The sequence below is a fragment of the Pelobates fuscus genome, chromosome 13 (assembly GCF_036172605.1).
Source record: "Pelobates fuscus isolate aPelFus1 chromosome 13, aPelFus1.pri, whole genome shotgun sequence".
Taxonomy (NCBI): domain Eukaryota; kingdom Metazoa; phylum Chordata; class Amphibia; order Anura; family Pelobatidae; genus Pelobates; species Pelobates fuscus.
Genome location: NC_086329.1, coordinates 17,750,078 through 17,765,423, shown reverse-complemented (window position 1 = coordinate 17,765,423; position 15,346 = coordinate 17,750,078). Strand labels below are relative to the sequence as shown.

Sequence of the window (15,346 nt, the reverse complement as noted above, 5' to 3'; positions counted from 1 at the left end):
GACCCACAAGCCCTCTGCCCTCAGTGTAACATGGAGCCAGGATTTGAGGGTCCTACAAGCAGAGCCCCCCAAACCCTCTGTGTAACATGGAGCCAGGATTTGGGGGTCCCACAGGCAGAGCCCCCCCAAACCATCTGCCCTCAGTGTAACATGGAGCCAGGATTTGGGGGTCCTACAAACAGAGCCCCCCCAAACCCTCTGCCCTCAGTGTAACATGGAGCCCCCCAAACCCTCTGCCCTCAGTGTAACATGGAGCCCCCCAAACCCTCTGCCCTCAGTGTAACATGGAGCCCCCCAAACCCTCTGCCCTCAGTGTAACATGGAGCCCCCCAAACCCTCTGCTCTCAGTGTAACATGGAGCCCCCCAAACCCTCTGCCCTCAGTGTAACATGGAGCCCCCCAAACCCTCTGCCCTCAGTGTAACATGGAGCCCCCCAAACCCTCTGCCCTCAGTGTAACATGGAGCCCCCCAAACCCTCTGCCCTCAGTGTAACATGGAGCCCCCCAAACCCTCTGCCCTCAGTGTAACATGGAGCCCCCCAAACCCTCTGCTCTCAGTGTAACATGGAGCCCCCCCAAACCCTCTGCCCTCAGTGTAACATGGAGCCCCCCAAACCCTCTGCTCTCAGTGTAACATGGAGCCCCCCAAACCCTCTGCTCTCAGTGTAACATGGAGCCAGGATTTGGGGGTCCTACAAACAGAGCCCCCCCAAACCCTCTGCCCTCAGTGTAACATGGAGCCCCCTAAACCCTCTGCCCTCAGTGTAACATGGAGCCCCCCAAACCCTCTGCCCTCAGTGTAACATGGAGCCCCCCAAACCCTCTGCCCTCAGTGTAACATGGAGCCCCCCAAACCCTCTGCTCTCAGTGTAACATGGAGCCAGGATTTGTGGATCCCACAGGCAGAGCCCCTCCCTACTCCCCCGCCCTGTCACAAAGGTCAGCCTGATCACGCGCTCAAGTCTCGACCTCTAACTAGAAACCAGTTCTCGCGCCACGTCTCGCGACAACGTCAGCACAAACAACCAGAACATTCAGCGCTCTCTCCCCCCCTCCCTGCTCCGCTTATCCTATTTCCACCAATCGTGTGGCGCTGTGGGCAGCCGCGGACGGCCAATCGGCGCGCGAGGCTTTGGGGGCGGTGCCCGCCCACAGGTAGGGCCGGACTCTGGCGGAGGGTCTAGCTCACAGCGTCTCGGTGCTCAGACAGGCTGCAGACGGTTCCTGAGGTGAGTATCCGGCGCGGGACTGCGGGGGGAGTGACCTCAAACCTCCAATTAACCGTCTGATTAATTAATTAATACAACAGCCCCTCCATTATTAGTGTTATTATTATTAACCCCTGCACTGCCAGCCCGCCGCCATTTTAACCCTCTGCGTGCCGCCTGAGCGGTGACACACGAAGGGTTTCCCCGGCCTTCCCGCTCTCTGTGTGAGGTAATCTCTCCCCCCCATCCTGTTAATATTTGTGGTAATCTCCCCCGCATATTAATATTTGTGAGGTAATCTCCCCCCTCCTGTTAATATTTGAGGTACCCCCCCCCCCACTCAGTGTATGTGAGGTAATCTCGCAACCCCCTCCTGTTAATATTTGAGGTACCCCCCCCTAGTCTGTGTATTTGAGGTAATTCCCCCCCCTACAGTCGATGTATGTGAGGTAATCTCGCTCCCCCCTCCTTTTAATATTTGAGGTACCCCCCCCCCCCCTAGTCGGTGTATTTGAGGTAATTTCCCCCCCCCCCAGTCGATGTATGTGAGGTAATCTCGCTCCCCCCTCCTTTTAATATTTGAGGTAATCTCTCCCCCGGTTAATATTTGAGGTACCCCCCCCCCCCCAGTCGGTGTATTTGAGGTAATCCCCCCCCCCCCGTCGATGTATGTGAGGTAATCTCGCTCCCCCCTCCTTTTAATATTTGAGGTATCCCCCCTAGTCGGTGTATTTGAGGTAATTCCCCCCCCAGTCGATGTATGTGAGGTAATCTCTCTCCCCCCCCTATTTACTATTACTATTTGTGAGGTAATTTCTCCCCCTCGCTGTGTCCTCCCAGGTTCCCCGATCGGAGGGTATCTCCCGTTGGGTTGAAGGGTGTGGAAGTCCCCGGCTCGCTCGGCCCGTGCCCAGTCTCCTGGCCAGCTCTGCGCTGGGCCGTCCATCCCGTGTCAGACGCCTCATCCTGCCTCCTCCGTTCATCGCACCCCTGGGCGAGCAGCGTTGTGTTTATGTCTTTATTGGACGAAAACGGTAAGTGAGTGTGTTTGTGGTGGTGGATGGGGGGCTCGGTAGGTTATTCGGTGGTTGGGGGGGCTCGGTAGGTGGCTTGTTATTTCCCGCGGGGACGCGGCGGGATGTGGACAGAAAATGGCGGCCGCGCCTCGTGACTCTGACGCATGTAAGGGCCGCGCGCTCCCTGGCCCCCGGGAGCTTCCCTGCAGCCTGTCCGGGGCCCAACCTTACGGCGGGGGGGTCGGTTTTATTGGGGTGTTTATAAGGCTGAGGGAGGGGGGGGTTGGGCTCCGGGCCTGGTTGCTTATTGCGCATGCGCGGGTGCTCCTGCTAGGGCTGACTCAGTGCTGCAATTCTGAGTCATCAGGAGCCTGCTCACTGCTGCCTCTCTCCCCCCTCCTGAGTGTGTGCTCCAGGGTGAGTTACCCAGACCCCCCGGGGCTGCCCCTCCGAGCAGACACCTCTTCCTCCAGGGAAGCTGCTTATTTACATCTTAATCCAGGAGGACACAAACACCAACTGAACTCACTTCACACCCTGTAATTACTACTGGCTGATGTAACATGCCTGTGCACCTGGTCTGAAGTGCAAGTTGTGGATCTTTTTAAGATAGCAAATTCATATTACTATATATTGTAAAGTGAATGTCTGTTGCCACAGCACTGTTTGGACAGTATTTATTTTTTTCCCCTTCTTGTGAAACGTCGTCAATTTGTTCATTTATTTTTTTAGTCAGTTTAGTCTTGTTTAGCAGAATTTTAGTAAATTCTGGTGTTTTCATATTACGGACACTCGTGTATTAATTTTTTTTATATATATATAAACAACTTATGGTCAAGTGGTGGGAATTTTCCATCATACTCTGTGTTTTTAATGGGTTAATTTAGATACTTGCCAGTCTGTATGCAAACTTTACTAAACTGCTTATGAACTTTAAAAACAAAACTTTGACTTGAGAATCTTTCAAAACTGGCTGCTTCAGTTTTGCTATCTAGATTTAATTCTGTATTACTAGGAGTATCCTGGGTGCTCCGAACACCATTTACTATTTGTGGGCAAAAATAACTCCGTTCAGTATTGTTTTTCACTTTAACTGAGCCTTAAATAATCTTGATCTAGCCATTGCAATGTTTGACAACTACATAAATAGAATAACTTGGGTTTCAAGTAATGAGTAACTACTTTAATATATTATGCAAGCTCTTTGGAGTAAGATAAGAATGGTTGCCTTTAATTTAGATCACATAAATAATTTTGTGCTTAGATGATCAATGATTGGGGAGTCTGTTTTTCTAATTTAGTTACCCGTCTGTTACACCAACTGTAATGTCCTTGCAGCATTGCATGTTGTTAGTCATCTGTAAAAAGTAATTTACTGCATTCAACTGTTATCACAGGAAATGTCACATGCAACTGTAATGCTTGAATGGGGTGGGGTGGGGGGGTGAAACTTGAAAGATTACAGCTAAGTCTTAGATTTGCATCATGGCTATTCGAGCACTCCTTCAAAATTTATGAGGGTACACTTAATCTGTGCATATGCTTTATAAACACACAGCAGCCTAAGCAGATGTATATGAATAATGAAAACATAGCTTAATGCACCTGCACAATTCAACTTAGTAAACACCAGGGTAAGTAAATATTGAAACTGTCACAAAGGTGATTGTACAGCTTCCAAAATTTGTGCAGGTTTTTGTAAATATTGGTAACATTTAATCACAAAAGAACATTGTGGGCGAGTGTTATCTGGATAAATCAACAGTATATAACCAAATAAAAAAGGGGGTCAGGTGCTTAATAATCCGAAACCTCTGTCAGTAAATTGACCCTTGTTAATTAAGACCATCCCATCTCACAGCTCAAATAATTTCCATTTTTTGTAACAATTTCGTACCTAGTGGTATATTGATACAGAGTGAGCCATTACTTCACTGTTGTCAATTTTTTTTTTTTTTTTTTATTCTTTATTTTTGCAGTGCGCATAAAGGGTTACAAGCAGGCATGAGGTGTCCCGAAAGCAGTCCTCAGGCATTTTCTCCGCTAAACATGCGGGACAATTGATTATCAGGCACATTTGTATATCATTATTTGCTCATGTATTCAATTGGTGAGAGTAGTTTTAAACTGTGAGTATGCTTGAACATTGTTTAAACTAGTCAATGGACAACACAGGGATTGCATACATATAACGGTAGCTATTTAAACAGACTAGTGCGTTTTAATTTTAAGTGGTTTACAGGCTAGGTCTTGTGAGTCACTATAACACAGGTAACGGTCGTACATTTTTATGTTATAAGCGGACCCTACAGCCTAACTTTGGCTGTACGTTTAAGCTATAAACAGGCTATAAGGCTTTAAGTTAATAACAGCTTGAGTAGTACAGGTATGTGTTGTAGGCAAGCAGTCAGGCTAGTGTTGATGGGCTTTTTGTCTGCAGCCTTAAGTCGAGATATTTAAGCGTCACTCCTCAGCTAGCCTACCTTGCACCACCGAGCATTTAAAAAAAATAAGCAATTCAGGCATATAACCTCTATGAGGGAATGCTACGCTGATTCAGGTGAACATGTCAGCTAGGCAGTGAGTCATATATGTTTCATGTCGGGTTGGTCTGGTTACAACTGGCATATAATTATTACAGTCACATATTGATGAACCACTTGCGGAGACCTGTCTCGTTGTAAGCTGTGTCCTGCTGCTCGGTTTGGCAATACACTGAATGTCCCTGTGCCCTGTTCGTGCCGCGGGCCATGTATCTCACCCTGGTTTAACTGACCCCTCTTGCGGGCCATGCTGGTGTTATTGCCGTGTGGCATCCGCCGTCTATTTCAGAGCTCTTTGGTCGGTCGCATCCCTGGAGGTTGTTGCGTTGGGGCTGCACCCGCTCAGATCCTCCAGCCCGGGGTGTTGCGGGAAGCACTTCCCTGTGTCCTCGGGTCATTATGCCATACGTGGTGGGATCATGGGCCCTCCGGAGCCTCGCTCTCCCGAAGCCCCTTTGGGTGTGTGGACAGTGGGTTGGATTTTGTTCCGGTATGCCTCCCTGCCCAGAAGGAGATTTGTTGTTCCAAGCGGGGAAGTGGAATCGCTGTCGGTTATGCGGGGTTGGGCGGTTTCGTTGGCCTTGTGTGCGTCGCAATTGTTTTGCAGCGGTTTTGTGGTGGTGAGGGGGTGCCATGTTTAATTTCTGCGTGTGGTTGCAGGCGCCGTTCTAGCTTGAGCCAGAATGCTGCGAAGATTTCGTCCAGCCGTGCTTTGTAGTCAGCTTTGTCGGTAAGGCTTGTGTTCATTGTCTCCGTGCTCTCCCCGGGTTGCTTGAGTGCTGTCATAGCAGCAGACCTAGGGGCACATAGAGACCGCTGGGTTTCAAGCTGTGTTGCGGGGGTAATTGCCCCCAGCGAGGACCGGGATGACCCCTGCCGGTCCAGAGGGGGGGGTAGCAGGGCTGTGTTAGTGTCTCGCTTGTGAGCGCATCCCGGGCCAGGAGATCTGCCGCCTCCCCCAGGCTTCAGGCTCCGCTCCAGAGTAGGCCACGTGGCCGGTTCAGATGGTTTCAGTGCGTATCTGTGCCAGACAGGTATCTGTCTGTTCCTCTTGTGGTCCTGCATCACTCTCTGGGCATCGTGTGCTGTTGGCATTATAAGTTTTGATGGGATTCACGTTTATGTGCCAGCTGGTGCAGAAGCTCTGAGAGCACAACCGGCCATCTTGGCTGTCAGGCCCCGCCCCCCCCCCCCCCCCCCTGTTGTCATTCATAACCCCTTAAGGACAGACGACGGATATATTCCGTCATGATTCCCTTTTATTCCAGAAGTTGTCATTAAGGGGTTAATGTCATCCATTCCTCTTACTTTGCCAACACTTATAAAGCCAGAGAAAGTGAGATGGGATGGTCTTAACTAGGTTCAATTTACAGATAGAGGCTTAGCCATATATGGCTGTGGATTATTAAGCACCAAACATCTCCCTCTTTTATTTGGTTATATACTGTTCATTTATCCAGATAACACTCGCCCACAATGTTCTTTTGTGATAGTTACCATTTTTTTTCTAACTACGTATGAGTTTTAAGCCCTTAGACACTACTGGAGTGTCTCCCTGGTAATTAGATGCATTGGAGGTTAATATGCATGTGCAGATTACCTACAACTGAACATTCGTTTGTTTATTTATGTAAATATTGATTGAAATATTTTATTTTTATGCAACAAGAAAACCATTTCTAGACATTATGACCTTGATTTTTCTTATTTTTAGATATGCTTTTAAAATATGCAAAATATTAAGTTGAGGTCTATATTTTTATGAGAAGAAATAAAGTACACACCTCACTTTACCTAATTTGCTTTGTAACAGAGAGACTGACTATAAAGTGTTCCATGTGGAAGTTAAAGCAGTACATTGTCCTTCTGGCCTCGTCGTGTAATGATAGGTTATGACTTATGGAGCACCATGAATAGTAGCTGCTGTCTCGTTTTATGTTAATAATGTTGAAAACCCATACTTCTGAGGAAACAAGGACACCTTTCCACTTGTGAAACAGCCATGCTCTTATTAAATTTACGCTGTGGTTAGAGGTGGCACCCCTACCCCTGCATTAGTAAAGCAAACAGCTGTTTGATTCAGTGATGAAAGATTTTGGCTTCTAGACAAGATTTTAAATAGGTTTTGTCCAAGCCCTCGCTGGCTTTTTCGAGAGACTTTACTGGTTACCTCCACAAACGTGTGTCAGTGTTTATTGCACAATGGTTCAGAGGCTGTTGAATCCTGGATCAAACCTATGAGGATCCCCTATTCAGTGCTAAAGTTTTTTTCAGGGGGGAAGGGGTTGTTTGTTTATTTTTCCCTCTTACGATCGAGGCGATTATATTTCTACTCCTTTATATCGGCAGCAAAACCAGGTTGCAGGTGTGCGTGTTTATTTTTGTTTTTATATATAGAAAGACCGTTTAATGGCAAGGAAAAACGGTATATAATGTGTGGGTACAGTAAATGGGTAAGAGGAAAATTACAGCTAAACACAGCAGAAATGTAAAAACCACCCTGGTCCTTAACGGTAAGAAAACTGAAAAGCGGTCTAGTCACTAAGGTTAAACACACTATAGTCACCCAGACCACATCATCTCATTGAAGTGATCTGGGTGCTGTGTCCCTGTCTGACTAACTGTGCAATGTAAAACATTTCAATTTCTTGGAAACTGCAATGATTACATTACTGGGTTAGCTACACCTCCAGTGGCGAGTGTTGCATATGCACATTATGTCTCAACATTGTTGTAGGAGAACGAGACCAATCGGTGTCACCGGAACCTTTGTTCTGGGATGAGGCGGAGGGGTTAACCGTGAGGACTTTTTTTTTTTTTTTTTGGCACACTATAGCATTATTAGGGGATTATATTCGTAACGCTATAATAATTCTTTACCACTTGTGGCTGGAATTGCAATGTATTGATTCTATGGTACTTCCTGTTTGTATTCATAATGAGGAATGCGTATTTCACATGTCAGAAAAGAAAATGTAATTTCAAAAACAATAACCACTAATTCAATGGTATATTTCAAATATAATCAAGTCTTACAAAAAGAGCATAGTTGTGGCCTGCATCTTCTGGATTTTGGGAATTGAAACTGTTCAGTTTGTTTCAGTATTGTAAGATGCCTGCGTTTGTCCAAGGATTTGCAAATTTTTAAAAACAGAATTTATATTGAATGTGTTGAGGTGTTTATTTATTTTTTCTTATTACAGAGCTGTTGCGCAGCCATTGGTACCTGTATTGGGGAAACATAGCATACAAACAAGACGCTCACAGCCTCGGTGGCGAAATTATTTTCATGTCAGAGACCGAGAACTCTTGCAGTCGTTTATGTCATCCAGTCTTCTCCAGACAGAAGATACCAAAAAGTTGCAATCCAAGATCTTTTCCTCTTATTGAAAGGGCTAATAAAAAGACAAAATGTCTGTCAACGTCAACCGCAGTGTTTCCGATCAGTTTTATCGGTACAAAATGCCCCGTCTGATTGCCAAGGTATGATTTCCCTGTGATGCCCTGAACATAATCAATACATTTATAACTTCTTATTGCATTGATTATTATGTTTCTGTTACAGGTAGAGGGCAAAGGAAATGGAATAAAGACAGTAATAGTCAACATGGTTGATGTTGCAAAGGCGCTTAATCGGCCTCCAACGTGTAAGTGTCCATTTATTATTAATGCTTTAACTTTGATATTCCTATTGAATGCTGCTCTGGTATCACATTGCCAATCAAATCTGCTAACCCTCCATGTATTGTGCACATTAAAGCGACACTATAGTCACCAGAACTACAGCTTAATGTAGTTGTTCTGGTGTCTATTGCCTGTCCCTGTTTTTTAATGTAAACACTGCCTTTTCAGAGAAAAGACGGTGTTTACATTACAGCCTAGTTACATCTCTAGTAGCCGTTACCCAGAAGGTCATTAGAGGTGCTTCCTAGTCCAAGGAGGCAGGCCCCCAGTGAGAAGACCCATACAGTGCTGGGAAAAGGTGAGTAAATTCCCAGGCTGACACTAAAATGGCTATATTAAACCTGTAGTTTCATGAATGCATATTTGTATTCCTAGTGGGAACTAGTGTTCCCAGAATTGTCACATGCAACTATTTAAATTAACAGTGTCATATCAGGTGTGGGTTTGATTTGTATTTAACCCCTTAAGACCGGAGGGCGTACAATTACGTCCTTTTTTTTTTTTAAAGCGGCTCTAAATGCCGCCGGGCTTAATTGTACGCCCTCCGTTTTTTTTTTTTTTTTTTACTTACCCGGTCGCCGGCGATCGCGGTTGGGGGTACTCCCAGGGAGCCCCCCCCGAGGCACTTCCGCCCTCTTCAGCGAAGTCTCCTGGGTACAACAGTACCCCTCATGTACAGGTTTTATGGTGTTTTCAAAAGTTACAGCGTCAAATGTAAGGCTTGTGTTTCATTTTTTTCACATTAAAATTCGCCAGATTGTTTACGTTGCCTTTGTGACCCTATGGTAGCCCAAGAATGAAAATTACCCCTATGATGGCATACCATTTGCAATAGTAGACAACCCAAGGTATTGCAAACGGGGTATGTCCAGTCTTTTTTAGTAGCCACTTAGTCACAAACACTGGCCAAAATTGGCGGTTTTTGCATTTTTCACACACAAACAAATACGAACGCTAACTTTGGCCAGTGTTTGTGACCAAATGGCTACTAAAAAAGACTGGCCATACCCCATTTGCAATACCTTGGGTTGTCTACTATTGCAAATGGTATGCCATTATGGGTGTAAATTTAATTCCTGGGCTACTATACAATCTCAAAGGCAACGTAACCAATCTGGCGAATTTCAATTTCAAATGTAACGTGCTTTATTTGACCCTGTAACTTCCCAAAACACCATAAAACCTGTACATAGGGGGTACTGTTTTACACGTGAGACTTTGCTGAATACAAATGTGTATTTTATTGCAGTAAAAGCAAACAGTATTATGACATTGACAGTTAAAATGTCATGTAGAACTAAAAAATAAAATTTCTTATTTTCTCCCATTTTTTTTTCATTTTAAATTATGTTTCATAGCTAAATATTTGATATTAAATGAAAGCCCTGTTTCCCCTGAATAAAATTATATATAATCAGGGGGGGTGCATTTAATATGAAAGTGGTTAATTACGGTTGGACAGACATATAGGTTTTGTTTTGTTCACAACTTGTTCATTTGGCTCAGTCCTTAAGGGGTTAAAGGGTTACTCCAATTATAAACAGTAACTCTTACTCTCCTGGTCTCCTGTAATCTCACACCTGTGGTGTGACTCACCTTCACATGGTGGAGGGGGTGTGGCCAGCTTGACAATGATGCTGGTGTAGGTGGGGTTAACTCTGGCAGTAAAGGGCTATATTTCTGTTTGTGCAGTGTTCCATAGTGGAATTGTACATTGAGTAATGCTTAGCACGGCTGAAAATGTCACAATTAATTTACTGCTATTTGTATAGTCCAGGTTTGTGTTTGGGAACATGGTTGGTTTTTATTAATACATAACTGTCTCAATCATCATTTCCTATTTTATTCTCCAAGTTTTGCCTTACCAAATTTCTGTCAGAACTTATGTGGTTTTTGTAAACATTGTTTTTTATATTTGCATCTAATTTATAAATAAAGGGGAGGGGTGGGTATGGGGGTTAAACTTTAAGGATACCTCGTAGTCAGACACTTACTTTCAGCAGATTCTGACAGCTTTGCTTGTAAGTTGCATGTTGCATCTCCTTTTTTTGTTTTCTGTGGCATACTGTTTCATCCTAGACAGTTATTCCCCATCATTACACCTGACATTGAATGAAAGACTTTGCATGTGAAAATGCTTGTTTAGTGCTCCAGATTTCGGTTCTGCTTCAGACATGACCGGATCACCATTTTAGATGGCCGCTATCATGTGGAACAACTAGACAGACTATTGCTGAAAGCCAAAGTTACAAATAAGATTTGTCACATCATGCTCTTCCTTGTAAACATGTTCTCATGCAGTGCTGAATGTCAATTGGCTTCTTCAATGATGATTTACATGGTTATTTAAAGTGTGAATTTAAAGTAGGTCAATGTCTATGCGTTCTATTCAGCTACTCTGCCTTAACCCCTTGAGGACCAAACTTCTGGAATAAAAGGGAATCATGACATGTCACACATGTCATGTGTCCTTAAGGGGTTAAATGTGAAATCCACTTTCAACTCCCCTTGAATTTTCACTTTAGTGAATAACCCAGTTAGAGGCAAAATATTTTAAAAGGCAATGTTGTATTTTAATTCAACATTGTTTTCCATGTCAATAGCAATTAAAGCTATTTTGCAAGTGTCATATTTAGGTCTTCATGGATGTCTTCTAGTGTGCTACTCTTTTCTGTAACCTTGTCATTTGGCAGACATGCTATTCGGCATGAACAGTGATGAAACTTAACCCCTGCGAGACTAGACCGCTGCACATCTTTTTTTTTTCTTCCTTTCTTTTTGCTTGTTTAGACATGTCCTAAACTGTTTATGGTATGTTTGCAGATCCCACCAAATTTTTTGGTTGTGAGCTGGGAGCACAGACCCAGTTTGATGTTAAGAATGACCGTTTCATTGTCAATGGATCTCATGAGGCAAATAAGCTGCAAGACATGTTGGATGGTTTTATTAAGAAGTTTGTTCTATGTCCTGAGTGTGATAATCCTGAAACTGATCTGGTAGGTTAAAACAACTTTGTCAGAAAGATTTCATTTTTGATAATGCAAATTTTGTTCACCAACTATTGAACAGTCATATTAATTTTTATTTTTTTTGTACAGCATGTCAATCCCAGGAAACAAACAATAGGCAATTCTTGCAAAGCCTGTGGCTACAGAGGCATGCTGGATACAAACCATAAGCTCTGTACTTTCATTCTCAAAAACCCACCAGGTGAGTGTCGGGCACTATGTTTTGGACATCTGCGGAACTTTGATTTCAATTCCATAGAACTGAAACTCTTTTGACAAGTTGGGATTACCTGCCTCACCAATGCATGTAGATTGCTTTGCAATTTATCTGATCAATTATATTAAACTTTAGTTGTTAAACCCTCCAGGATAGTGCTACTTAAATGGTTTCTCCGACCCTTTAATGGGGAAAGGGGGTTCAAGCATCCCCTCACAGGCAAACATGCCTGCAATGGTAGGAGCTCATTACATCTGTCGCCAGCATACTGTGTTGTAAGACTGGAGAGTCCATGTCCTGCACATGTGTATGCATATTGTTGTTCTGTTCTCTCCTAAAGGTTCTAATTATTCCGTTTTTCAATTTGAAATCATTCATGTGTGGCTTTAGAAAAGAAGGGGGGAATAAAAATGTGGAATTTGACATCGTTAAAAGCATATCCAAGCATGTCAGTTGGAAATTAAATGGATCATATCATGAAAACTGAGCTTTGTTTGTGAAAAATTCAATGGATTAGGATTAAAGGTCTTTGAATTTTCCATTGCTTCTCGTGCAAGCCACACTCTGGGGCAGATGACTTTCTTCTGTCACAATTTTTTGCTTGCTAAATTAATCACAAGCCTAAGATTACAGTATTTTCTTTGAGAAATGTACTATTCTGTAGGCTCTTGACATTAAAGTATTTAAGTCAAAGTCTGAATATTGTAGAGCTCAAGTGAGAAGGTACTTAATTTATTTTCCGTCTTGTAGAGAGTACAGACAGTGGTACAGGCAAAAAGGAAAAGGATAAGAAGAACAGGAAGGGCAAAGAAAAAGAAAATGGTTCAGTAGCAAACAACGAGTCCCCCGTTCTAACAGAACTGAACCCTCCTAACATGGTGAGTTAACCGGTCTTATGTACCCTGTGTGAATTGTTTTTTTATTGTTAAACTTGCACACAGATGTTTTGATGTAACTTTACTGTAAATTATTTAATATAGAATGCAGATGAAGATGACGAAGACTGGGGGGAAGAGACCACCGCTGAGGCTCAAGAACGTAGAATGCAAGAAATAAGTAATCATGCAAAAAACCTTACACTCACAGAAGACCTGGAGAGATCTATTGAAGATCGCGTAAATCTATTATTTGACTATGTCAAGGTATGTATATTTAATGTAATATTTATTTTGTGACACTTAACTAAGTTAAATAAGTGGTATTTACTTAAAGTATATTTATTTGCAGAAAAAGAAAGAAGAAGGCGTTATTGACTCATCTGACAAAGATATTTTGGCTGAAGCTGAAAGGCTTGAGGTGAAAGCCATGGGACCGTTGGTCTTAACTGAGGTTCTGTTTAATGACCAGATCAGAGATCAGATAAAGAAATACAGACGTCACTTCCTCCGTGTAAGTTTCAAAGAGAGGTATCTTTTCAAGAGTCTGAATTTCAGTTGGGGCAGTTTAGTGTGTGTTGTGTTGTAAGGTGTCTGGGTTTTTGTTTTCATGCCATTTGATCCATTTGCAAGCATGGTGACATCTCCAAAAGTACTTACATTTTTGAAAACTGTAATGTATATGTTTGTAAACTAAACTTCTTTCTAAAGCATGCACAGCTACAGTAGCATATAGATGCATTGACTGTTACTTGAAATACCAGATAAAGTTGTTTTGTTTTTTTTGTTTTTAGTTTTGCCATAATAACAAAAAAGCACAGAAGTACCTACTCCATGGTTTTGAGTGTGTTGTGGATATACACCAGTCACATCTCCTGTCCAAAATACCACATATCCTGAAAGAAATGTATGATGCAGACCTCCTAGAAGAGGATGTAATTATCAGCTGGGCTGAAAAGGTGGGTGAAATTCATTGTAAGTCAATGTGGAAACTTTATCTACTAGGCTTAAATGCCTCATGCCCTTAACAGTGAGTATTAGCAGTAGTTCTTTTCAAATTACCTTAGGGTTATGACAGAGCCTATGGAATTTCATTTTCTAGTGTGAAAATTAGTTTTTAGTTCTTCTGCCATCTTGAGTGTGCATGGCATCTTAAAGGCACTCGAGTTTGGTGTTAACCATTAACTTTAAGCTGTATTTTTAATTCTCTCTCCCCCGCCCCCCTCCCCACATTTGTAGTATGTAGGGAAAATAGGAGTACAGAAAAAAGGAAGGGGGGGGGGGGGGGGGGGTACAGGTATAAATCCAGCATAGTAGTACAGTTCCTCTAAACATAAACATCCCTGAAGTAATGACATCCCATATGGGAAGCCTGTTGACTTCAATGTTATTTCTCTAATTAGGCCCTGGCACCTAAACCATATATGGAGACGGGCATATAATTCTCAGTCAGGAGGATCAGGTATAAAGCTGGGGTGAGGGTGTGAGCCTCTTAAGTATGTGCTTGTGCCTCCTAAGTAATATACCTTGATGTTTCCATTATGATTCTACATGTGATTCAGCAAGCGTGGCAGGGGTTTCTCGGTCTCTGTCACCTTCAAGTTAATGTTTCTGGAGTCCTGCATCTAGCTGGTGGGGTAGGGGATTGGCGTGGGGGATATATCCTGCAGATCCACATTATGTCCTGGCTCAGACCACCTCTCCAGTGAGAGGGTGTGGTGCTGGTTGCTGCTAGAGCGGACTCGTCACATATATCTGGTATGTGGAAAGCCATGTATCAATACTCTGCACTAGGATTTACCACGTTGTTTAATTGCAGAGCCCCTCCGACACCAGGCATTGCCTTGATATCTTTATCAAGCTCTTCTTCTCTTTGGTGGTTTAGTAATGTAGATTTGAGCGGTTTTTAATTTGAGACAAAGGAGCTTTATGATTTTTGCTTTTGCAGAGTAATTTGGCTAGTAAAAATCAGATTGTCCCCAAGATCATGTCTGTGAAACCTGAAAAATATGGCTTAGCTCCTTGCATGTGTATGTACTATTAACTGATTTGTGTGCTAACTGTTAACAAGATTTCTGTGCTTTTGTAGCCTTCAAAAAAGTATGTCTCTAAAGAGCTTGCCAAAGATATACGTGCAAAGGCAGAACCATTCATTAAATGGCTGAAAGAAGCAGAGGAAGAGTCTTCTGGTGAAGATGAAGATGATGATGATGAAGAGGAAGATGAAAACCTTGAAGTAAGTTTAGACTTGAGCAGTTACTGTGGTAGTGTCTTGATTTTTTTTGGGGGGGTGACCTTATAGACATTAATTGTGCTTTGTCTCTGCAGGTTGTGTATTCAGCAACTGTGAGCGTTCCAAAAGTGGAAACTGTCAAGTCACCTGTTGAGAAAGATGATGACCTTGATATTGATGCCATTTAAAGTGAATTTAATCAGTTTACGCTTCTGCATTTTTATGCCTGAAGTGCAAAATGTATGTGATAAAGCTGCATTAACAGAAATTTGTGCTACACTTTCTATGCTTACTTTGTTTTCTTCTGCAATATTTTGTCTTTGATAATGAAATTTAAAACATTAAAAGTGTATACATAAATGAGCCTAGTTTGGTCAATTTATAGCTGGTGATAATTTTTTTTTTTAAAAATTTGAGTGGTTTCAGAACTGAATTTGAATAAAGCATTGTGATTTTTTTATTTACTTTTTTTTTTTTCCTTACTGCAGTTCAGACATAACAGTACTTTATCATTTATTTTGTTTGCATGCTTTTCCTTTTTTTTTCCTTCGGCATTCTTTCT

At 42.8% G+C, this 15,346-nt stretch overlaps 1 protein-coding gene across 1 annotated transcript; it reads left to right on the top strand.

The window, feature by feature from the left end:
* Nucleotides 1-1,123: 1,123 nt before the first annotated feature.
* Nucleotides 1,124-15,144, top strand: EIF5 (eukaryotic translation initiation factor 5). The gene is made up of 12 exons (XM_063438931.1): nt 1,124-1,229; nt 2,049-2,242; nt 7,971-8,250; nt 8,333-8,414; nt 11,275-11,447; nt 11,550-11,661; nt 12,427-12,554; nt 12,657-12,818; nt 12,904-13,065; nt 13,346-13,510; nt 14,641-14,787; nt 14,880-15,144. The coding sequence occupies exons 3-12, from the start codon at nt 8,179-8,181 to the stop codon at nt 14,970-14,972; spliced, it is 1,296 nt and encodes a 431-aa protein (XP_063295001.1). The 5' UTR covers nt 1,124-1,229; nt 2,049-2,242; nt 7,971-8,178; the 3' UTR covers nt 14,973-15,144.
* The last annotated feature ends 202 nt before the right edge of the window (nt 15,145-15,346 follow it).